The following is a 25,188-nucleotide window of genomic DNA, read 5'->3' on the forward strand; positions in this document are numbered from 1 at the left end:
GCTTCCTCAATTTACAACAAGGTGTCAGAACGTACGGGCCTCAGGTCCCCTTCTGTTCCGGGGCCACAGTCCGTAGATCTGGTCAAGGCTCTGCCCGGGGCGGGGAGGGAGGCACAACCCCTGAGCTGCATCCCAGGCGAGGGTCCTCGTGGCGCTCACCACCCCTACGAGCTGAACACGCCGTCTGTCTCTCTCCACGGAGGATGAGCTCGGGGACGGTGACCTGGTTTTCCTGCCTCGTTCACCGTGCATTCCGGACAGTGTGCCTGGCAGGGTGTTCAGTAAATACCAGGTTGAAATGAGGCTTCCGTGGCTCTGCCACGAGAGGGACACTGTGGCCTGGTGGCAGTGACCGTGGGGCATCCAGCACCCGTGACAGAAAGGGGCCGGGGAGCCGTGGTGCAGCAGCGGGGGGCAGCCCGAGCCTCGCGGTCACAGAGGCCGCTCGGCCCCGAGAAGGGCAGCGGCGAGACGGGAGAGCTCAGCAGGGCCTCCGAGGTCCCGCTGCTTCAGATGCCACGCGGGCGCCGCGTGGAGAACAGACGGAGGCAGAAGCGAGCGGGGCCGGGAGAGACAGGGTGGGAGGCACCTGGGGATGCCCACCAGTGCCGTTCCCCAGAGCCGCGTGGCCCGGCGGGACTCCCCGCGATGACGGAGGTGCTCTGTGTCGTCCGCCACGGCAGCCACGAGTCGCGTGTGGCGTTGGGCACGTGATGTGTGGCCAGCATGACAGAGGCACTGATTTTCAAATTGTAATTCACTAAGTAGGCACATGTGGTTAGCGGAGGGCTGCTGGGTTTTAAAAAGTTCAAGGAGCCACAGGATATTATTTAAGAAAGGTATTTTGATAGTCGACAACACTATCACGTAGTTGAAAGTTGCCGGAAGAGTCGACCTTAAATGTTCTCACCACAAAAAGAATCGTAACCACGAGGGGCGATGGAGGTGCTAACTAACCTTACTTCGGTAATCGTTTTGTAACAAATACGTTCATCAATTCACCACGTTGTATACCAGAAACTTACACAACGTTCGATTGCAACTATATCTCAGTAAGGTTGGGAAAAATTTTTTAAAGGCATTTTGACATTGTTACTTGTGACAGATACTGAGTCCTGACGTACAGGCACTCGTGTGGGCGGTATCGTGTCTCTTGGTCTCCAAACCTAGTATCCCGTCTACTACTCTGACCTGCTGTTAAAAGTTCGCGTGTCTGGAGGCGCCTGAGTGGCTCAGTCAGTTAAGTGTCTGACTGTTGATTTTGGCTCAGGTCGTGATCTCACAGTCCGTGAGTTCGAGCCCCACATCGGGCCCTGTGCTGACATCTCAGAGCCTGGAGCCTGCTTGGGATTCTCTCTCTCTCTCTCTCTCTCTCTCTCTCTCTGCCCCTCCACTGCTTGCACTGTCTGTGTCTCTCTCTCCAAAGAAATAAATAAACTTAGAAAAAGTTAACGTAGGGGAAAACCTTTTTTTTTTTTAAGTAACAGCCATTGTAACGGGTGTATTCCTTATACCAGACAATTCATGGCAGACTTTAAAAAAGGGGCGGGTCTGTTTGTTGGCAGGGAAGAGGCAACCATAGGGCGTCGTTATCAAGGACACAAGGCTGTCAGACGAGCCTGGGTTCACACCCGGCTAGGTCACGTGGCGGCTGCGTGACCTCGGGTGGGGGAAGCCCAAATGTCTTTACCTGACAAATGGTAATGAAAGTGTTAAGTCCGCAGGGCCGTTGTGGGATAACCACTTTCAGTGCCAATACGTAAGAAACAAAGCTGGGGACAGATCTTTTAAAAAACACTCTGTGTGTTTCCCACACGGATTACGTATCGCTTTCGGGAGAACGTAGTTGTCACCGGCCGGATGAACGCAAAGGGTGTGTGCTCACACACGAGGCCCAGAGGGACACACACCGAAGAGTTAAGAGTCGTCCACACCTGCACGGTGTGCCGCACTCGGGCCTCCCCGCACACACGCGGGCGCGGCGGGCGGGCGGTGGTGTTCACTCAGGGCCGCGCGGCGGGGCGCTCGGGGGGGTGGGGTCGGTCGCGGCCCCGCATGAGTGACACAGCCGGCAGCCTCCACCTCACGGTGACCCGGCAAATACGGCCGTGGGGAGGCACCAGCCGCCTGGCGCTTACAATGCCTCTAAAAGATCGCAAGGAAAAAACCCAAACGTGGGCGAGACGCCACTGACGCGCGGAGAAGGCACAGCTTCGGAAAACGTCTCGGCTGCACGCGAGCCGGGGTCTCCCGAGCGGGAGGAGCGCGCTCCCTGGGCTATGCTGATGCCGGCCGGCCGGACGGACGGAGCCGGAAGCGCCCTGGCAGCGGCGGCAGGGACGCGACGAAGGTGTTTACGGGTCGGGCGGGGGGCCGGGGGCCGCTCGCTTTGATTCCAAAGGGCATTGTCGTCCGCCTGCTAACAAGCCAGACGGCGGAGAAAGCACGTGAATCGCGCCTCGCTCATTCTCCAAGGCCCCTGAAGAGGACGAGGGCCTTAATCTCCGAGGGCCCCGTGTGAACGCGCGGGGGCTCCGCTCCGGGCCGCACGCGCTCCCGGGCCCTGCCGTCCGGATCCAGGGGCCCCGGTGTCAGCGTGGCGCACTCGGCAAGGCTTGGGAAAGGCATTCTTTGGTCCCCATGCGATTCATTCCTTGGAAGAAAAGGAAATGGGAAGAAAGGTTTCGTGTCCGGGCTTTGGGCCTTTGATCATTTGACGAGCGAGGTCTGTGGCGCGGCCTCTGGCTCTCAGGCCAGACAAAGGCAGCCCGGGCGCGACAGGCCGGGCCAGCTTGTCCCAGAACAAAACCGGGGGCGGGGGCGCAGTGTGGCGGCCTGGGAAAGACCCACTTGGCCGGCGAGGGGCCGTCCTGCCCTTTGATCTCTCCTGAGACCGCGGCCCAGGCCCCAGGTCAGGGGATTTCACACCGCACGCCCCCTCCCCGGGCAGAGGGGAGCAGGTCAAGAACAGAACGGGGAGGGGGGGTGACCGATGGGCCAGGGCCTGGGGCGGCCCTCTCTGGCCGGTTCCCCACGGCTGGGCTCCATTGTTGACGGCCGCCCACACTTGACGTGGGATTTGACGTTACATGGCACAGCAGAGCGGGTCAATGCGGGCTGGGGCTCGGACAATGCCGGCACCCCGCCCCCGGCCGGCTCGTCTGGCAGGAACGTTCTCGTCCACAGCTGCCTCTCGCGAAGCAGCGACTGCACCTCGCAGCATCCGGCTGTGCCGCACCCCCCCGCAGGACACCCCCGGTGACCCCCTGGCACTGGGAAAGCGTGGCATCCGCCCCGCGCCTGTGGGCGAGCCGGGCTCCACCCTGGCGCGAACCCACACGGGAGGCATCTCGAACACGAGCGCCGGTCGGGCTCCTTCAGGAGGAATTCTGATTTAACACGAGGCAAGCGTTACGTGTGCAGCAGGCCGAGAAGGGAGGGCAGGTACCGGGGACGAAACAGAAATTCTGCTAGAGCTCCGAGCTCCCGTAGTTGCAAGTTTGCAAACGGAAGGATGTGTTTGATAAGACACAGTAGCATTAGCGGACAGGAAACTTTTAACTAAAAAGATTAGGATCACGTTACGCTCTAAAACCAAAATACGTCTTCACCAGTGTCAGACCTTTTGTGTTTTTGCGTCAGTCTCTTTGTTTGCGCGTGGCCAGCACTCAGCTAATTTCGGGCGCTTGAAATAATATTTGGCGGCACAAAGCCGATCTCGTTCTCCCTCCGGCGTCCGGCCAGGAAGCCGTGGACGTCCGGCAGGGTGTGGGGTGTGCAGCCGGGCTCAGTCCTGGTCCTCCGGGAGCAGGTGGTACCAGCAGAGATGCCTCACGCGCTAGTCTCTACGTGTGAAACAGCGGCCTGCGGGCTCATCCACACACCCGTATCCTTGGTCTGGAGACGGGCTCCGTTTCTCTTCTTTTTAACCACAAGAAAGTGGAGTAAGGAAAATGCTTACTTTAGAGTCGCCAGCATCGGCGTGAAAATGTACTGAAATTGTTTTCTTTTTTTGAATTATTAAAAAGTTTTTTGGATGTTTGTTCATTTTTGGGAGAGAGACAGAGTGTGAGCAGGGGAGGGGCGAGAGGGAGACACAGAATCCGAAGCGGGCTCCAGGCTCCGAGCCGTCAGCTCGGAGCCCAACGCGGGGGCTCGAACTCACGAACCGCGAGATCACGACCTGAGCTGAAGTCGGACACTTAACAGGCTGAGCCCCCCAGGCGCCACTGAACCTCATTTCTATAATCTGCTCCTGCTTCTGGGCAAAGGACGTTCTGGAAGGCGGGGCCTGTCTGCGAGGACACACGTGCGAGCGTGTGTGTAGATGGAGGGACCGTTTGGTTCACGGGTGAGAGAGACGGGAGGTGTCCCCACCTCCTTCCGGGGCCCGTGGGTCGTGCATGGGCACCGCAGGGAAAGCGGTGTTTTCTCAGAGCAGCTTGGGCAACGCAGCAGGGTCCTGGGTTGCCATGGCGACTTGCGAGTGACTGTCCAAGAGGTGGGTCCGACACGGGGGTTTCCCCGAACGTGACTGTGGAGCTCGCTCCCTGGTCCCTAAGGAGACCCCTCCCTCATGGGTTTCTTCCCGAGACTACGTTGTGGGTGCTGCAGACCAGCTCAGCGCCCACACGTCCACGGGAGCGAAGGGGCCGGGGCTTACGTCCTGCTCCCGCGGTCCGCCCAGTCCCAAGGTGGGGGGGCGCTCTCCCCGTGGTCCGCCCAGTCCTGAGCAGGAGTGGGGGGGCCGCTCTCCCCGTGGCCCCTGCTCTCGGGCACTGTTGGTGCCCCTGTGCCTTCTTGCCGTGGGGCGCTCAGGGTGCAAGTCCCGGTGCCGCATTTGGGAGGAAGAGACCGGAAGGAGAGGCCGTGCAGGTGCAGGTATGTCGAACAGGGGGTGTTCCGGGTTTTATCTGAGATAAGACGGGGTGGGGCGACCGCAGTCACCCCCAGAGGCGTAGCGGAGTCTGGAATGACCGACGCCGTATTCTGCAGGTACGGTTTATGCCAACACCTCAAGGATACTACGAACTGCATTTAAAGCTCCAAGCGGCGTCTTCGCCTCGATCGCGCTCATCATAGCACGTTCAGCAGGCGCACACCCGGCACCCACCGCGCACCCAGCCCCGCGCCCGACACCGGCAGCAAGGGAAGAGCCACAGAAACACCGTGCGTGCTGCAGATAGCTTTCACGTGATCCGGGGAAGGGACAACGAGCGGCTAATTTCCTCCGAGGCCGCCGAGAGCATTACCCTGAGGTTGCCACGGCAACGCTGGCCCCACTCGGCCCCAACAAAGCAGCCCGCTCGCTCGGAGCCTCACCTTTGGCCATCTTGTTGAGAACCATGTCGATCAGGACGTAGGTGCCGCTCCTGCCCGCGCCGTCGCTGCCAACGGAAGGGGAGAGGTGAGAACGCGGCCGGGGCCACGTGAACCCCGCGCCCACCAAAGCCAGCGGACGGCCGATTGCCCTCTGCGTTTAAGGGGACTCGTGTGGGGAGAGGGAGGCTGTGAATTTGAGAGAAAGCGGAAGAAAGCGGGGTGAGGAGGCATCGCTGGGTGGAAGAGGGGAGGAGGGGGAGGGGCAGGGGAGGAGGGAGGGAGGAGGAGGGGGGAGGAAGTGATGGGGGAGGGGAGAAAGGATAAGGAGGAGAGTAGGAGAGGAGGGAGGAGGAGGGGGGAGGGAGGAGGAGGGGGAGGGAGGAGGAGGAGGGGGGAAGGGAGGAGGGAAAGGAGGGGGAGGGAAGGGAGGAGGAGGAGGAGGAAGAGGAGGGCGGGAGCCCCCCCACCCTCGCAGCAGGGATTAGCTAAGGTGCCTGCGTGGATTTGCTCCCGTCTTCCTCTTTCCTCCCAGAGCCGAGGGGCCACGGCCGCCCTGACACCGACAGGCGCCTTCCAAGCCGTCCACCCGCCGCCCGGGACACCCGTGCCTCCGGGCCGTTCCCTTCCGCTCTCTGACGGACCCACGGCGCAGCCCCCACTGGTCCCGCACAGACCCGCGCGGAAGCACGCGGACCCGTGCAGTTACCAGGCACCCGACGCAGACACACACGGTTACACGCGCGTGGTTCCACGGCACACACGCTGACACACGGTCAGACACCCACACGGAGGCGTGCACACTTGTCGGCCGATCGGACCGTCTTGGCGTCTGATCTTTGGAGACGTATTTCCATTTTGGCCCAGCGGAAAGGAACATTCTACGCAACAGAGCACGGCTCTTCGCCAGACCCGGGTGGATGTGAAGCCCAGGGCGCGAGGGCACCCTCACACGGGCGTCTGAGTGCCTCTACTTACCAGGGTGAGTGCAGCCCGTCTGGGTTTTGCCCACAGGCCAGACTCACGTAACCAACTGGGGGCGGCCGTCCCTCCGGTCACGACAGAGTCTGTCCCCGCTCCTAACGGGCCCCAAGCATTTCTCAGCAGCTTGGCTCCACACCTCGTGAACTGGTGGCTAAGACAAGGCCACGGACCACCGACACCGCCTCGGGGTTTGTGTGAGAGCCACGAGGGCTGAAGAAAAACTAGGGCGGCGGGGCCCAGGCCGCCGGAGACCGGGTGCGGGACGCCCGGCGGCTCGCGGGGAAGAGCGGGCCACGTCCGGCTCACTCGGGTGTCAGTGCAAGAAACACACGGCAGCATTTAGCTCGGGGGCCTGGAAGATTAACTTTGTATCTCTGGTTCCCTTCAGAAGCGCCAGTTAGATGTACTTATCACCTCACTGTGGCTGCCTTCTGAGGTGGCGAGCGCGTGTCATCCACGTGAGAACTTGTACTTGCCTGCAGTGAACAATTATTGGACAAGAACGGCCCCTGTAGCACTTGTTTACTTTTCTGAAACAAAAAGAGACAGAAATTACGGTTACGCCCCACGACTCCTGTCTCCCACCTCGCAAAGTAACCCCCAAGCCAGAGTCACGGGGCCCATTGGTGGCACCGTTTCCCACAGCCTGTGTCACCAAGTCAAAGTCACACACGCGTTTTCAAAGATTTATTTTCCTTGTCGGTGTTAAGTCACGAAGCAGAGCTTTAAAAGCAACCCTTACGTTTTCACCATCGTCCCTTCCCAGGACAAGCCAGACCCGGGGGGCTCGGTCTTTGGCCTGCCCCGCCCCCACCCCGCCCCCACGTCTGCGGCTCCGCTCAGCCTGACTTTTGGTTGTGACGCGGGCATCTAGACTCTGCTACAACGGCCGAGTTCTGCGATGTATTGCTCCAAGTTTCTTACGTCCTAGATGTCCTATCGGAATGTAACATGAGTATTGTCTCAAAAGAGCAGCTTAAGGTCCCTTCTGGTCCGTCCGGTGGGTCCGGGCTTCTTCCTTCCACAGAGACCTGAGCTTACATCAGAGACAAGTCCTTCCTTTGTACACATTTGAACATGTTGACAAACAACTTCGCTGTGCAGATTCTAGACCAGGATTTATGAAAATTAACAAGGAGCTTAGATTATCTCGTGACTGAGCCCTAAATCGAAACAGAGGGCTGATTCAAAATTCACTGTGTAAGCTCCAAACGTGTTGGAAGTCAGTGAAACCACTAAACTTGCTTACAAAGTACATGAAAATTCTCAGTAAAATAGTTCAGAATAGAGAAAAGTAAATGAGCCAAACGCGTGAGGGGGCTGTGCTCGAAATTGCTCTGTGTGAATTTCTACAATGTATGACACGGGGCAAAATTAAAAAAAGAGAGAGAAAAGAAAACCGGTGCAAAAAAAGGATCTTTTCCCTCGCACCGGAAACAGGAACACGCCGCATTTCTCTGCGGAGGCTGGCCTGCCCGGCACAGAGACGGTGTGGGAAGTGTGTGTTCTCTCAGCGGGTGGCCTGGCTTCAGACCCCTGGACGCGGAGACGGAGGGGGCGCTGGGGCAGGCGGCTGGCCCGGGCGCCCGGCGGTACCTTCCCCCCAAGCACAAAGCTGGTCCTTTCCATCTCCTCTACGAGTGAACGGAGTGAGGCCCACACGCCCTGCCGGACAGCACGAGGGGAGCCCAGGCGTGAGGCGATGTGCCCTACGACGGGGCCACCCCCACGCCCCTCGGGCCGCCTCCGGCAGCATTTAAAGTTGGCAGGCCACCGAAAGTCTTAAAAATGAGAAGACCCACCAACACGGGTGAAACTGGCCACCTCTGCTGGAGCTTCGGCTCGCTTTCGAGGCGCACGGTAACGCTGGGGTGGAGCGGGACGGTGAAGGAAGTGCACGTGAGCTCATCGAGATCGAGCAAGCGTGCCACGGTGCCCTCAGAGTTCGTGGGCCTTTGAGAATAAAACAGATTGAAAAATAGACCCGCTACTTTCTCCTACTAAAACTTTCCATTCTCGGGGCGCCCGCCTGGCTCAGGCGGTAGAGCGAGAGGCTCCTGGTCTTGGGTGGTCAGTTCCAGCCAAGACCGCAAGTGTCTTATAAACTCCAGGTGGTCGAGATGAACACCCAGGATCACGTTCATTAAAGTGGTAATTTAAAACCGGAAGTGGAGGTGGTCTGCATCTTAAAACTCCCATCCTTGACTTGGGTCGTAAGGTCAACAGAGCTTTAGGTTTGACAAAGTACATGCCAGACCCCAAGATGTGCCTCAGATGTGAGCCACGTGAGGTCTGCCAGCTCATCTGAGGCTGTGTGTGTGCACGTGCCCTGCGTGTACATGAGTGTATGCACTGTGTGTGCATGTGTGTGCACCCGCCCTGCATGCATACGTGTGTGCACGTGCCCCGTGTGCACGTGTGTGTACACACCGTGTGTGTGCACGCGCCCTGCGCGTGCATGTGTGTGTACGCACTATGTGAGCATGTGTGTGCACCCCCCCTGCGTGCATGCGTGTGCACGTACTGTGCGCGAGCGCCTTGCACATACATGTGTGTACGCACTATGTATGTGCATGTGCCCTGTGTGTGCGTGTGCACCTGCCCTGTGTGTGGGGCGAGACCTTCATGTGTATGTGTGTGTACAACAGTCTGTTCATGTGTGTGAGCTCTGCATGTGCATATGTGTGTACACACTGTGTGTGTGTGTGGGCACGTGCCCTGCGTGTGCATGTGTGTGTACGCACTGTGTGTGTGCACGTGTGCCTTGCATGTGCATGTGTGTATGTGCCCTGCGTGTGCATGTGTGTGTATGCTCTGTGCACGTGTGTGTGCATGTGTGTATGCACTGTGTGCATGTGTGCCCTGTGTGTGCATGTGTGTACACACTGTGTGCGCATGTGTGCCCTGCGTGTGCATGTGTGTACATACTGTGTGTGCATGTGCCCTGCATGTGCATGTGTGTGTATGCACTGTGTGTGAGCATGTGTGTGTGCACACTGTGTGCATGTGTGTGTGCCCTGCATGCGCAAGTGTGTACATACTGTGTGTGCATGTGCCCTGCATATGCACCGTGTGCATGTGTATGTATGCACTGTGTGCACATGCGCCCTGCATGTGCAAGTGTGTGTATGCTCTGTGAGCGTGTGTGTGTGTATGCACTGTGTGCATGTGTGTGTGCCCTGCGTGTGCATGTGTGCACAGTGTGTACTCTGTGTGTGTGTGTATGTGTGTACATGTGTAGAATGTAGCAAGCTCAGAGTCAGATTAGATCTAGGACGGCTTTATTTTTGTAGGCCTTTTACTAGAAATCTCTCGGTCGCTGAATCTCTTTAGATGTGAACCTCCAACATTCTGTTATACTTCGTACTGGGCTGTCCAGTCTGTGCTTGTAAAGACTAACCCAACGTCTGCACGTTCACACCCTGGTCAATCACAGGTTTTGGTCATTTTTTCTGAGGGGGCCAAGTACAAAAATAGTACCTTAAAGAAAGAAAGAAACGGTAAGCGTACTGGTTTCAGAAAACCATCACCGGAAGGAATCGCGGGACCGGAGTGTCCCACTCGCAGCTGGTCAGCCTCGCTTTCGGCAGAGTGCGGTAAGCACGGCCCCCTCGGCAAAGAAAAGTTGCTAAAAAGGAATTCCTGGCACCTGCGAGGGCAGCTTGCTTCCGAATTCCCGCAGTCCCCGTTCTGACTTCACAGAGTATTTAAAACATTTCTCTCTCCAGCGCGCTGTGACCGGCCGCCTGGTGTGGCCCACGAAGGTTTCGCTGTCATTTTAGTCGCCACGTTTAGCCCCGCCCCCTGCCAAACCTATCCACAAAGGGCCACGAGCAATCGAGGAGACGCGCGGTGTGCAAACAATGTGCCCGCGTGGCTGAGAATTTCATTGACAAAGAGTCACGTGCTTGTACCGTCACAACGTAAAACATCACAAATAGAAGGGCAGGAGCATCACATCGTCAACAAAAGCGTTCACCTGGTTGACCCAAGATACAGATGCAGATTATTCATGAAGGTGGGCAACACACAGCTGTCCTGTGTCACTCGATTAGAACAAATCATCAGCAAGCCAACGGTTGCAAACATGGAGAAAAATGGAGGTTAGATATATTTCAACAGGAGCATTCACTGAGAAAGAACGATTAGTAATACAAACCGACCCACGGGTCGCTGAGTGACAAGGAGCCGCATGCAACCCACAGCGAGCAAAGGTCAGAGGTCGTGAGAGGCTCAGGAAGGGGGCCCCCCACACTGCCCAGCAGCAGAGTCACAGCCTCCAATGATCACTTTTGTGACTATGCAACTGGGCTCATATTACTAGCTGCAACATCACAAAAATGACACTGGCCACCGCTCATTAGCTGGCAAAGTAAGGGTCTGAGTGCCGCTGCACACAGCAAGAAGTGAGAGAGTCAGAGAGAGAGACGGGCAGAGAGAGAGAGAGAGAGAATTTTTAAAAGCAAAGCCCTCACACGTGATGCTAATGATCTCAGCTCTGGCAGCTTCTCTTTAAAGTGTAAATGCGCTCCCTCTGGGCTCCAGAAGGAAGTAATTACACATCCCAGTGCCTGCTGCACACGCTGGCCAGAGCGAGGGAAGGCTGGGCGAATGTTCGGGGCGGGGCGGGAGGAGACCTGTGAGTAAGGTGACCAGTGTCTTCAGAAGCCGTCGCCCCTGGCCGATGGCTGAACTTTGGGTGGCTCTTTTACCCAAAAAACCGCAAAGCGGCAGTCCGTGCCTGAGCGCGGCCCTCCCGAGACCGTGGCCGCTCACGCCCTTTGTCTGGTTGGTCCGCGACAGGCGGGCTGGTGCCACATGAGGCAAGCCCGCGAAGCTTGACGTTTGAACAGACTTGCAAATTTCAAGTTAACAGAAAACTTTCCGGAGCCGTATCTCCTAAGCCTCTGGGGGAAAGGGAACTTGGGGACTCAGTGTCTCTTCATGACAGGTGATAAGCACAGAGGTTGCTTGTGTATTGGTCAGTCCCACGTACGGATACGGACGCGGACGTGCGCCCATATGCATATATGTACAAACGCACCGCATGAGCATAAAGACGGGGGTCAAGAGGAACGGCTATCTTTGTAGCCACATCCATTTTGCCAGTAACGCCTCTCGTTCGGAGACTCTATCTCAGGAAATGTGCCCTAGGTAAGATTTTTAGGTAGCACGTCTTCAGAAATAAATTTGTATTATGACAACGAATGAAATAGCCAGGAAACTGGGATGGGCTGGGAAGGAGCTGTGTGGAACCAGGGCTTTGGGGCTGTGTTCAGGACTGGGTGCGGGGTGCGCGCTCCGCCTCTCTGGGCAAGGTGACGGAGCAGGGACGGGTCCCCGCGCGTGCACCGTGGCCGTGACGCCTAGGGTTTGTCTCTCCTCGAGGTTTCACAAGCTCTTTGATCCAAAGAACCATTCAAATAAAAATCTGTTTTGCTTTTCAAAGGCAAAAGAAATAGCATCATAATAACCTTGAGAATGTCTCACACAGAAATTCAAGAAACGCAGAGATGAGCCTGAAACCCCGCTCTCTCGAGTGACACAGTGTGCATTCAAGGATGAATACCGTTCAGACACAAACCGCTTCACGACTGTGTACGAGGCTGGGTCAAGGCACATCTTGTTTCCTAAGTCCTTGTTTTGGACATTTGTCTGCTTTTGGTATCAGGTGGTTTCCCCATCAGTGACACGTAAGAGAGGCTCTGGGAAACCGAGAGCGCGGTCAGCCTGTTGCTCAGCACCTGCCTGTCCTTGGCGGATGTGTACGTACCGCCACACGACAGCCAATGCTGACCAACCGTCATCACCGAATCCAATGGACAATCAAAGCCTCCGTCTGACATTTTCCCTTTTTTGCCTCGTCAATATCTTCCTGGAAGATGGCTCCCAGCATTCATCCCAACAGGTCAATAAACACACTTGAAAACAACACCCCCCCTGGGCGACTGGCTGACTGCGGCGGGAACAAAGACTGGATGTTTCCAGACCGTCAGCTTCAAACTGCACTAAAATACACACGGTCATGTGCTAATTCCGTCCAGGCTCCCCCGCCATGGTCCAAGGTCATCCAGGGCAGAGTCTGGGCCCACACTTGCCACATCTCATCATCGTGTCCAACCAGATAGTCTCCAAGATAAGCCTGTCTTTTCCTCATCAGTGCCCTGCGAGGCATAGACTTGAGGACTCGACCACTTAGAGAATCTGATCAGAAATAACCACCTTATTTCCATAATTCTAAGGTATCTTCGTCCCCCATTTTGACTCCTCTAAAACCAGAAAACATCTTGCGGTTAATATGTACCATTAACATAATTTCCCTCCCCTCCCCTCTCCTATATATATTATAAATACAGTTGATCCTGGAACAGCATGGCCTTGAACTGTGCGGGTCCACTGACGCGTGGATTTTTTTCGATAAATACAAGGCAGCACTGAAAACGTACTGTCTCTTCCTGGTGATTTTCTCAATAACGTTTTCTTTTCTCCAGCGCACTTCATTGTAAGAACGCCGTGCGTGACGCACAGGATATACAAAATATGCGTTAACTGACTTTTTTAGGTCACCGGTAAGGCTTCCGGTATACAGCAGGCTGTCAGCAGGTAAGTTCCAGGGGAGTCACAAGTTCAATGTGATTTTCAACTGTGTGTGGGGCTCGGTGCCTCAAACCCGTGTTGTTCTAGGATCGATCGTATATTTATAATCTACGCAAAAATATAACAGACGTCGTGTCTCACGGCAAACGGCCTCTTGGAGGCAGGAGACCGGTTATCACACGGCGTCCCCTCCTCCCTGACGCCCGCACCGTGAAAGCGTTAACCCGCCGGTGCACGGTCAGTCGTACCTGCGGAAATCCAGGAGGGACCTCGCGGAGGAGGGCACCCCGCGGTCGCACCAGCTCAGGAAGTGGAACTGGGTCACGGTGCGCGTCTCGTTGGTCTGAAGGTTCTTCAGGTAGAAGCTTCTCACGAGGAAGTCCTCACACCAGATGTGCTCGGAGACCAGGTTCACCTGGATGGGGCCGGGGGGGGGGGGATTGGGAACGTGAAGCATCATCGTCTGAACACGGAGGGATTTGCAGGAGCCAAGGGCGAATACCAGGGGGGCAGCTCGCGGGCCGACGGCGGGCTGCACGGCCCCTCCCACCGACTCAATTTTGACAGGGTTTACGCAAAAGATAACTCTGTGCGTTTTAATGTCATGTAGATGCATTAGTCAAATTAGAAAACTGTGTTTGGATTCAAAACTATTCCAGCTTCTGTCTTTTGTATTTCTGAGCTGTGTAAACCTTCAAGGATAACTGTACTTTCGGACAAGACACCAGCGGGTTCCACCGGAGCTGACATTTCACCGCGGTGGTGTCACCGAAAGGCGGAGAGGAGCCCAGCGGGTTCACACGGAAACCATGACCCGGCACTTCTCAGGGTCAAGCCCATTCTCAGCCCCCTAAAAGCCACGGCCGCGTGATTTAGGGTTAATTTTCACACTTCCGCCGTGGGGCTTTGGCATTCCAATTTTAACGCCAAACCATGCACGCACATAGCACTAGTCGCTCCGCCCGCGTTCACTTGGTTCGTCGTTGACGTGGGTAGAAAGTCCAGCAAGAGAAAGCAGCTCGTGGCCAGGCGGCCCTCAAGGAAGGTCGAATCTCAGACACAAGCCCCTGAATGCCAGGCGGGGACCACTGAGCCGTGAGAACAGCAGGGGAGTGTTTCCTAAAACAACCCCCCGCCCCGCCCCGCCCGCCGTTCCTCGGGGCCTGGCTCAACGGGCCTCCCCGGGAGGTAACTCTTTGGTCCTCTCTGTCTGGGTCTGGAATCACGAAGCTTTCAAGGCGAAGACCGGGCCGTCTACGCCAGAACCCGCGGGGCCACGGCCGTTGGGAGGGGCTGGGTATCTGGGGACCACGGGGCCCGGGGGACGCCTGGCCCGCCCGCCAGCCTTCCCAAGGGGGAGCTCCCACCGGGCGGGCGGCGACTCGTGCTCCTCCGGGCCTGCGGGCAGGTGCTGGGGGGAGTACCTCGTAGACGTGGTAGAGGCTGGAGCCTTCATCTGGCCAATAGTGGCAGCACTGGCAGATGCCGTTCTCCGAGAGGGAGGTCAGCATGACGATGACCACGCAGCCGCTCTCCCACACCATCTGCACACAGAGAAAGGCCCACGGCCACAGCGTGACCAGCGATCCCCCAGGCAACGCTCGCGCCGCTCACATACACGGGCCAGATGCGCCCCGTGCGCAGACTGGACACTTTTCGCCACCTCTAAATACACTGGCCCCGTGGTTTCCACGTTCCGTGAATTATTATTATTATTTTTTTAACGTTTATTTATTTTTGAGACAGAGAGAGACAGAGCATGAACAGGGGAGGGTCAGAGAGAGGGAGACACAGAATCTGAAACAGGCTCCAGGCTCTGAGCGGTCAGCCCAGAGCCCGACGTGGGGCTCGAACCCACAGACCGTGAGATATGACCCGAGCCAAAGTCGGACGCTCAACCGACTGAGCCACCCAGGCGCCCAGCACTGCAGACTTTGATGAGCATTAAATTACGGAGTGGAGAGGAGTCTGCTTTTCCTGATGGGGGTTGTGTTAACGTCACAGAGACATTTGTAAGCGGCTGCATTTAGATGTAGGTTCAGTAGATAAGAGAACTCCTATTTCTTTTATTTAAAAAATTTTGTTTAATGTTTATTTTTGAGAGAGAGAGAGAGAGAGAGTGTGAGACAAGAAGGGGCAGAGAGGGAGGGAGGCACAGAACCCGAAGCAGGATCCAGGCTCCGAGCCGTCAGCACAGAGCCCGACGCGGGGCTCGAACTTACGAACCGTGAGATCGTGACCTGAGCTGAAGTCGGACGCTCAACTGACTGAGCCCCCCCAGGCGCCCCTTTAAATTGCATTTTAAAAACAGACAGGTCTACGATATTTTCTTCTTTCACCACGGATTAAATTCCCGCATGGTAAGACTAGTCGATCCTGCTTAAGGCCCTTCATCGTGTATCGTTTATGTTAGCATTTAATGGAAGCTGCCGAAGCGTTCACGAGAACGCCCACAGAGAAGTACGAATTGTGCCCAAGCCCGTACACTTTCAACGTCTTTGGTGCAAATCCCACGACGAGGCGAGAATTCAAGCCGTGTGTGTTTCTCGCAGCCGTCAGGCTCCCAGACCTGCCCGCCGGATCGGTCCTTCTGGCACATGACAACTTAATGTGTCTTTAGAAGGTGGAGAAGCTCATTGAGGCCATTACGAAAATGAGGAGGAACACAGATTTTATGAGGGTAATAAAACTACAATGATCTAGACCATAAACTAATCACCTAACACTCCACTTGCGCTACCCAAGTGTGACATTGGGAAGCCCTCATTTGGAGAGGGGCCTCCCCTCCGCGCGGCCCCCGCTCGTTGGGCCGCACTCGGCACTTCCATTCAGGGGCCCGCCTGGCTCTCCGAAGACTTGCTTAAGATTAAATCCAAATGAAACTTAATTTAAACAAACAATCCCAAAGGCGCTCTTGGGGATCATATTTCTTTTTAGGTCACCGTGTGTAAGAGCAGGGAGGGGAATTTACTAAATCAAGCAAACAGGCGGCCCGCTCGGGCGCCAACATCACGAGGCCGTGGCGGCTCCGAGCCTGCCAGCTTGGGCGGCCTGCACCTGTCTGTGCGCGGGGGTCGGGCACGGCCAAGTCCAAGCGGCTGGCCCTCACTGCACGCTGCGGAAAGTTCACGTGGACTCCGCCGGGAGACAAGGCACCAGGGGAAGTTCCAGCTAACGCAGGTTCCGCTTATAACCAGGGACAGCTTCCACCATTTCCCCTCCCTTGGCCTGGTTTTCGTGGGGGCAGCGCCCAACTCCAGGGGGAGTTTCTCCTCCAGGAAGCTGCCGTCGGCTCAGGGGCCCCACCGAGTCTTGGAGGCGTCCTGAAACAGGCAGTTTGCCGAGCGAGTGAGCTGACCGGGTCAGGGCCACATGCGGTGATTTCTAGCACTCTTCTGTTAAGTGTCCAAGAACAGGACAGGCTCTAATCCACCATGACGGGGTCCTTATAAGAAGAGAGAAACCCCACGTGAGAGCAGACACAGCGGACAGCAGGGGAAGCCACGTCACGAAGGAGGCAGAGACCGAGTGACGTGGCCACAGGTCCCAGACGGCGTGGGGCCGCGAGACGCTGCAAGGAGGACGCCCCTCTCACCACTCAGCACGGCCCCAGGGCTCTCAGAGAATACACCTGTTGTCAGCCCCCCAGCTTGCGGTCATTTGTTGCCGTAGACCAGACACGGGTACGTTAACCCCTGAACAACTGGGGGTGAGGGGCGCTGACCTCCGCGCAGTCGAAAATCCATGTTTCACTTCTGACTCCCCCAAGACTTCACTACCGAGAGTCTCACCGATAACATAAGCGGCTGATTAACACATATTTTATATGCCGTATATATTATTTGCTACGTTCTCATAATAAGCTGGAGGGAAAAAAATGCTATTAACAAAGTCATAAGGACGAGATTACCTTTATAGCGCTGTCCTGTACTCCGCGTGGAGCGGGCCCCGGCAGCTCAGACCCGAGCCCCAGGCTCCGCTTTGTGCTCGCCGTGCGTGGCCTTCCCGGGGGTTGGGCACGCCAGCTCTAAGCTGCATATACTAGCCTAGCTAGAGCATGTGTAAAGAAACCGTAGCGTCCCTTCATCCGAAGTCTTTTTCGGGTACTAACCATTCAGCAAACCAAACTCTTTCGAAGCCCCGCCAAGACCTGATTAAAGGAGAGTGGCCCACCCCAAACAGCAGACGCCCAGGCCGTGCTGTCTGCCAGGGACCCAGTTCCTCCAGACTCAACTCTCTCCTTTTTCTACCTAGATCTCTTGTGATGTGTCCCTCTCCACCCTGTATCACCCTTATCACGAGCTCCCGTCCTTCTCCCACCAGACTGGCATCTGCGAGGAGCCTAGACGCTGGGCTGCCCGACGCCCCTACCCTCCGCAGCGGCTGGGACGGTGATGTGTTAGAGCGGATGCTTGGTGGAAAACAATACGTACGTTTAAAAGACGTCATTTGAGTATTTCTGTGAAAAGAGTAACTCAAAGAAGAGTGCTGTCATAGCCATGCCTGTCCCAAGACCCGCTTAACGTACAGAAGAGCTCTTTTATTTTTTATTTTTTTATAGCCCATAGAGCGTTTGCACTCATGTCGGAGCAGCTGGTACAAAGTAGACGGCTCTCCCCAGAGTGGGCTCCACACCCCTGCAATCCCGACCGCGAGGTTCGTTTCGGCGGTACTTGCTTTCGTGGGTGGAACGGAGGTAATCTTAAGTCTGGCAACGAGGAAGGAGGCTGACTCACATTTTTAAATAATAAGGAGTCAGTTTTTGAGGCTTAACAGCACGTGCGTTTCAGTCCTTGTGAGCTCACGGACGTCAGCTCTGCTGTGGTCTCAAATAGATCACACAAGAGAGAACCCACAAGTGTCCGTAACACCTCTGGCAGAGGAGACCTCCCTGCCCAGAACACAGGCCTCGGTGACGTGGTGTTAAGCCTTCCAGTTCTGCTTCTGCCCTGCAGTCCCGGGCTCGGTGTCGAAGCGTGCACTTTGGAGACGGTGATCTGAGAAGGTGACGGGTAGTAACGTTATGTCTTCTGCACGGCTCACAGCACCCCCAGCTGACCTGCTTCTTAGTAAACAAATGTGTCCGCGTGGGCTTCCCTTCGAGATAAAGCGACGGGGTAGCGGAAGGCGACGCTGCCCGCCGTGCTGGCGGCGGCCGCGGAACGCGGCAGGGGCAGGTGGGCAGGAGGCGCGCCTGGCGGCCGTGAAGGCGGGTCCTGAGCCCAAACCAGTCACGGCCACCACGCGATCTTCTGTACACAGCAGCCCCCGCCTCCCGAATAGTTTTGCCCCGGCAGGAAAGAGCCCTCTTCAGAAGACGCGGCGGCCCGTTTCGTCGTCCAGCAGATGGGACGCGGCTGGGTGTGAGCGCCTGTCATTCGGGAGTTTCCAGACTCCGCATGGGACGTTTTAGTCCAACCTGTGAGCAGTCCCTGTGGCGGTATTCCCAACAGGGATCTGCCCGCATAGGACGTTACCGCACCTCAGGGACCTGTCACCGCTTAGGACCGTTCACAGTCCCCAGCCTGCTTCACCTTTCAGGTTAAATTTGCACCTGACATATTGTATCCTAGGTAAAAACGCCCTGCTCTGGTGGCCATTTTTCTTTTCAAGACGGGAACCTGATATCAATGCATCAGATCCAGTTGTGCATCCCAGAGGAGGAGGAGGAAGGGAAGGGGGGGTGAAGGCAGATGAGGAGGAGAAGGTAGACAGGAAGGAAGGAAGAAGGAAGGAGGAAAGAAAGAAGGGAAGAAGGAAGAAGGAAGAGAGGAAGGAAGGAAGGAAAAGAAAGGAGGGAAGGAAGAAGGAAGGAAGGAGACAGGAAGGGAGGGAGGAAGGAAGGGGACAAGGGAACCAGTAAGACACTTACGAGCGCAATAGCGAGCATGTTTTCTGCTGTGATCCATGATATCAGCTGAGAAAGAAACTCAGGTTGTGTGTTTTTCACCGAGGCCTGAGTTCGAAGTTTGGCAAGAGGACACCCGCACTCTCCGTGGCGGTGCTCCCCAAGCATAACCGCGGACTTCCCTGCAGAGCAGGGCCTTCCACCCCAACTTTAAGTACGACAGCGTGACAAAAGTTTTCTCCTATCTTTAAAGGTTTATGAGTTTAGGTGCAGGAAATTCAACAAGACTGAATATTTGAGGGGCGCCTGGGGGCTCAGTCGGTTAAGTGGCTGACTCTCGATAGCGGCTCACGTCATGATCTCTCGGTGTGTGGGATCGAGCCCCACGTCAGGCTCTGTGCTGACGGTGGGGAGCCCGCTTGGGATTCTCTCTGTCCCTCTCCCTCTCCCTCTGCCCCTCCCCTGCTCGCGCTCTGTCTCTCAGAACAATGATGGGACCACCTGCCCTCTCACCCCCCCCAGACCTGGGCCGCGAGAGCAGGGCAGACACACAGCAGACTCGGTCCTCGGCCCATCCAGCCTCCGGGCTCTGTCTGACTCTTCTTCCGGTGTTCTCGTCCTGCCCCCGCCCGCCCCCGCGCACAACGAACTTGGAAGGGAGAATGTGTGCGTTCTTTGGCTCCCCTCTCGGAGCTGGCTCAGGGTTTTTTCTTGGCCACTGTAAGAACCGTGATCGAGAGACACCCAAAGATAAAAACACTATTTAAACCCAGCCCATCGCTTCTGGAAAGGAGAAGGCGTGCTTCCCCAGCTAAGACTTTACAGCAGAAAGTCTTCAGAAAGCGGACGACCCAACGGGACCGCAGGCTGTTTTTCTTGCTGAAATGGTAACGGCGAGCGTGTTGACGCTCACCGGGCACCCGCTGAACTCCCGCTGCCCCGAGCGGGTCCCGCCGGCCTCGGCTTCCCTCTGAAGGGGCTCACTTGTCAGGCAGGGCGGGCACGGCTAGAAACTCACGAGCGTCTTCTCGGCGGGGCCGCCCCGTGGTGAACGGGGAGCGAGAGCAGTCCACCTACCACGGGGACCGTCCCGACTCCTGGGGCGGGGGCGCTGCCGCGACCCGCGTCCGGGGGCCTTGCGCATGCTGGAGTACGTTCACACCGGGAAACGGTCCTCACGTGCCCGAACTCCTGGCGTACGACCACCACGCCTCCCAGGCACCCCACACCGGGGGGGTGGGCACACGTGGAAGCTGCCTCGCGGACAGCACGCGGCTCTGCCAGCGTCCCCCGAAGATACGAGACGAGAGATGGCAGGCAGCCGCCTCCTCCCCAGAGGACAGGGTGGCGGTGACGGGCCGCGTCGGGGAGAGAGAGCTTCTCTCTGCTTCGGAGAGAGAGCAGCCGCCCGTGGCCAGGATGACAAGGACTGGCCAAATTCCCCGGGGGCACCCTTCCTCCTGCTGCCCGGCCAGGCCCACGACTCCCCAGCTCACGTCTCAGAGATGTCCCTTCTCCGGGAAAGCTGCCCTGATGCTCCTTTGGAGATGGCTGGCGCGGTGGTCGCCGCCCCGGCAGGTGCGGAGCTGACTTCCGGTCAGGGAAACCCCACGCCCGGCAAGCTCTGGGACACACCTACACGTGTGTGAGGAACACCAGCTTCGCGGACTCGGCCTGGGGAAGAGCGACACAACGGCTCCAAGCAGGGCGTTTACTCTGTGAACGCGGAGTCTCCACGGTCGGACTGCTTTCCGTTCTTTTCTATTTATGGACCTGCGATGAGTAACGTCCTCCCTGCCCCTGCACCTTCTTCTTTGTAAGGAGTGCGGGTCGTAAGAAGCGTCTGAATCTCACAGCTCTGGGTTAACACGTGCCCGGCCTCCGGCTGGCCGTGTGGATTTGGGGAGGTCATGCAGACCCCCTCCCCGGACATCAGCCTTCTGGTAGGATGGGGGTCACGACTTTCTCTGTGGTCAAATACACACAACACACGACGTACCTTCGTAGACATTTTAGGTGCACAGTTAGGGGGCGTTAGGCACACTCACATTCTTGTGCGACCGTCACATCACCGGCCCCAGAACGGGCCATCTTCCCAAACCCAAACTGTCCCCAGCGAACTCCAACCGCCCTCACGCTGCTCTGCTGCCCACCCTCCCTGGACCTGACCCCCTCCGACCTCACATGAGGGGACCCTAGGGGCTCAAGTTCGTCCTTGGTCGATAGGGGCGTTGACTGAAGTCACATCTGAAGCACCTGCCCAGGGTCTAGCAAACAGTAAGCGCTCAATTAGTGTTATTCTCTCTTCTCGCTCCTTTCCTTACGTTAACTTGGACTTAAACGTTCCCTTTGCACACGTGTGTGTGTGTGTGTGTGTGTGTGTGTGTGTGTGTGTCTTTCTCTCAAAGCAGCCGTGTAGGCCCCGTTACACGTAGGGGGACGTCCTCCCTGGTGAGGATACGCGTTCCCACCTCAGGGGCCGGACCTGTGGACGACGGGCCTTCATCGCCTTCTCCTTCCCTGCCCTCCTGACCCCACGTCCCTCCCGGCACGGATCACAGACACCAGAGCAGCTGGGTGCCTGTGGGCCGTCAAAGGCTGTGCCCCCTCCAGGTATTGGCTCCTTCCCAGACGTTAATGTAGACGCACCAGAAGCCTCCACGTTTCTGGGCGTGCTGGACCTGGCTCTCGTCCCCCGATGACGACCTGCCCTTGCCCTCACTGCCCTTCCCGCCCACCCTCCTCCTCTGCCCCACCTGCCCGGCGGCCTCTCTCTGGATTCCCTCGGTGGCCGCGGGTCTGTCACAGCAGCTCGGTGACACGATTAATCGAGCAGGTGCTCGATTAATGCTGACCTTCTCTGGAAACCGGGCCTCTGCAGAGGAGGCCACACTGGTCGGAATGGACCCTGAGTCTAACGACCGTGACCTTCTAGGAGGGAAGTTTGCTCACAGAACAGACACCCCGTGGGCAGTCACCGTGCGGATGCAGGCAGAGGCGGGAGCGGTGCGTCCACAGCCGTCCACACCGAGCGGTGTGCCCGCGAGCCTCCACGGCGGGAGCGGTGCGTCCACGAGCAGTGCCGCGACCGGAAGCCAGCCGCGGAGGCGCAAGCCGGATCCGGACCTCTGGCCTCGGGAGCTTCCGCGCCACCTTGTTACAGCGCCAGAGCAGCCATGGAAAAGTTGTGCCGACGCCCTTCCCTCCGCTGCTTCCTCAAGACCACGGCGTCGCGGTCAAGGGCATTTGGACGGGACGGAGCGAAACCGGCTTCTTCAGGACAGGATTCGTCAGCGGCTTCGACGTGCGGTTGCGGCCAACAGCCCCCGGAGGGGCGAGCCCGTCGGCCACAAAGCCTGCCTGTCCTGGGAGACCTGGTGCCACTTTGAGGGACGCTGGGGTTTCCTCGGACAGAGCGATCGTGGCGGCTGCTGTGTGTCCCGGGTGGTCTCATGCTTAGCTTCCTGGCGTTGCTTCACTTAGAGAAGTTTTCTTCCATCTCACGAACGTATCTCTTGGGTGTCGGGCCCCCACACGCTCTCGAGAACTTAGGGGCTGCAGATACTCACGGAACGAGTCACCCCAACGACCACAGCCTTCTGTGAGAAGCGCCACTCCCACGCCACGTGGCCGCGGGCGAAGTACGAGCCTCTGAGTCCTGCGGACCACAAAGATTATGTGTCCAGACACGCGGCTGGTAGCACCCGGCCTGGTCCGTGCGAGGTGTCCGGTGGCCTTGAGCAATGACTCCCGCCGTGAAGTGCCACAAGCACTCGGGGGCGATTCTGTTCATAAGAGCTGTGTCACACGTGGGAGGTAACAGCCGGGAGAAAGGAAACAGCCTGTGTCTGGGGAAAGACGCACGTTTCGGAGAACGGTTAAGGCAAAGTGGAGCTTCTGCAGAGACACGGGAATTCCGTCGGCAGTCTCAGAACCTTCCAGGTCCTTTTCTCCGGAGCAGAAGAAGCCGGGGACCCCACGCAGCGGAACGGCACCGGGCGGGTTCTCCTTGGAGCGTCAGCCACGCCGGAAGAGCAGAGCCGGGACCCACTTGGCTCACGCGGCCCCCGTGGCCCCGGCGCGAAGTTCCTGCCTGAGCGCTTGTGCCGGGACCGGGCGGCCCGCGGGCACTGAGCTCCCCGTGCAGGGAGGCACCCCGCTCAGGCTGCGTGACCGCTGTCGGGGTGACGTGGAGGAAATCCAGCATCTCGTGGGTTCCTCGGCCCCCTCCCAACGCTGCAGTTCGAGGGCTCTGTGCCGCGGTTACAAGTTTGGAGGCCACGACTCTGAGGTCCGGTGTGTTTTATTTTTTCCGGTAGCGTGAAGGTCGCTAGGGAGGGGCCGTGCAGACGTGCTCCAATCTGGGTTTCCGCTTGCTGGGGCGGGGAGGCCGTGGTACCCGTGCAGCGACACGCTCACAGGGCAGGGGGCGCCGGCCGGCCCCCTGCGGGCCCTGGACCCGTCCCGACTTTGCAGAAAGCCGCTGCCGAGACGGGTCCCTCCTTTGGGTAGAGAGGCCGGAGAGGGCTGACGGGCAAGTCGGCGCGGGAGCGGGAGCCTCCGAGGAGCAGAGGACACGTGCGGCACGGGTCAGCTGAGTGACCCTTAGCCCGGTGACGCGTTTGCCCTCGGGAGCTGCTGTCACCACCGGGATCCGAAACAGCCCAGGCTTCACGCGTCGCCATGCTGCTGTGGGGGGGACGGCTTGCCGCCCTGGGCCTACGAGCCGCTGCGTCCACGTACGTGTCACAGCGCTGGTGGAACCGCCCTCCCGACCGCATCCTCTGCCGGACGGGAGCCCTGCGGCCCGGCTGGTGCCCGGGGAGGACGCCTGCTCTCGGGTCCTGCTCTCACTGGCTCTGGCTCTCAGCGGTTCTCAGCGCCTGGGCCTGGCTGGGTGTTAGGATCGTGCGGAAGGACACAGAGCAGCCTGGCCTTTCAAATGCATTAGAGGGAGAGAAACTATGATTTGAACACCATTTTCTACCCTCATCAGAGGAGAACACTAGAAGAAGACACATTGAACACCTTATAACAATTTAAATGCTTACTAATTCCATTTCTTCATGTTTCATAAGATACAACTGTACGGGGGTTAACAGAGTAAGGGTCTTGAAAGCATTCCGTCCCTCAAAGGGAATTTTGTATCCTCAAGTTTTGAAAAAAGAAGACCGATGATAAAACATTAAAAGACTCATTTAAATTCTGAAAGCAGGTAACACTTGATGAACGCCTCTGAACGCGTTTAAACGTGCTTCGTGGGATCCAGGGCATTGCGCACCATCGACACGTAAGATCTGGTTTTCAGAAGGAAGTCTTAATTAAACGAGACTCACCTGCCAGAAGTCGGCCACGGTGGCGGGCAGGGGTCCCTGGGTGGCGATGTAGGCAGGGTTCCTGGGGTCATGGTCCATCTGCGGAGATAGGATTACAGTAACAAAGGTTAGCTACCAAGCTAGCAAAAAACCCAGGAAGTAAGGCACCGGCTACGGAGGAGGCGGAGGCGGCCCGTCCCGCGCCCGGTGCCGCATCGACACACGGCGTGTGCGGAGGCGAGGGAAGCAGGCTGGTCTTCCTTGGGTCCCCCGGGACGCCCCGGCGCTTGGAGTTTAGGGGGAGCCCTTGCGGCCCGTGCTCGGAGCCTGGGGAAGGCGTGGGGATGCCTTCCGTACGCCTGATACGCAGGTAACGGGAGAGCGGCACGAGCCCGAACGAGGACGGCGGATCAGAGAGGCCAGAGGCCGGCGGTCGGCGCACAGCGTGGGGTGTCACCGCCGCAGCGTCTCCACGGACGCCACCGTGGCAGAGCAGCTCAGCCACGTGTCGCCCGAGCGGCCTCCACCCCGGCCACCTGCCAGCGGGAGCAGCCTACAGCGCGTGCCCTCTGTGAGAGCCACAGGTGCGGGGCCGGGAGTGGGGAGGCCCAGGCTCTGGGTGGGCGGGGAGCCCGCGAACCCCCCCCCCCAGGGTCCGGCAAGAACTGACGAACAGGCGCACCTTGCCCCCCCGGAAGAGTCGGCTCCTCTCGTGGGGAGCTCGTTTTTGTGGCCCCGAAAGGGCTCCGGCACACCGAGTCGTCCGGGGGGTCGGCGAGCGCCGCGCGCAGACCCGCCCCGGGACACGCGGCCCAGCCTTCCAGCCGCTCATTTCCGATTCTGTTCCTACTGCGCCAGGCAAGGGGCTGAACACAAACAAACAGCAGAATGCGGTCGTGGGTCTTCGGGCCGGCGGATTCGTCCGAGTGCAGCCTGCTGGCCTCAACAGAGGGAGTCTGGCTCAAAGTACCTTAATTACAACATTTAATTCAAGGACTGAGCAGAAGAAAAGAAGGGGCAAAGGGTCGAGGAACAAAGCCTGGCGGAGGGCTGTTGTGCAGACGGCCCTTTCCCCTTGGGGTCGCGCCCGGCCCCAGAGCACGGGGGCATCAGCGTCGTGTCCCC

General features: G+C 57.9%; 1 protein-coding gene and 1 non-coding gene across 2 annotated transcripts in view; both read right to left on the reverse strand.

Annotated features, from left to right (window-relative positions):
- PTPRN2 (protein tyrosine phosphatase receptor type N2) overlaps positions 1 to 25,188 on the reverse strand; it is a 768,343-nt gene that overhangs the window by 10,967 nt on the left and 732,188 nt on the right. Inside the window, 5 exon segments of the mRNA XM_030297386.1 lie at positions 5,323 to 5,387; positions 6,780 to 6,833; positions 13,149 to 13,315; positions 14,325 to 14,444; positions 24,085 to 24,162. Of these exon segments, the coding sequence (XP_030153246.1) occupies positions 5,323 to 5,387; positions 6,780 to 6,833; positions 13,149 to 13,315; positions 14,325 to 14,444; positions 24,085 to 24,162 (484 nt within the window).
- TRNAQ-UUG lies at positions 14,734 to 14,817 on the reverse strand. Its single transcript has one exon. It is a non-coding gene; the product is annotated as a tRNA-Gln (tRNA).

Source organism: Lynx canadensis, chromosome A2 (genome assembly GCF_007474595.2).
Source record: "Lynx canadensis isolate LIC74 chromosome A2, mLynCan4.pri.v2, whole genome shotgun sequence".
Lineage (NCBI taxonomy): Eukaryota > Metazoa > Chordata > Mammalia > Carnivora > Felidae > Lynx > Lynx canadensis.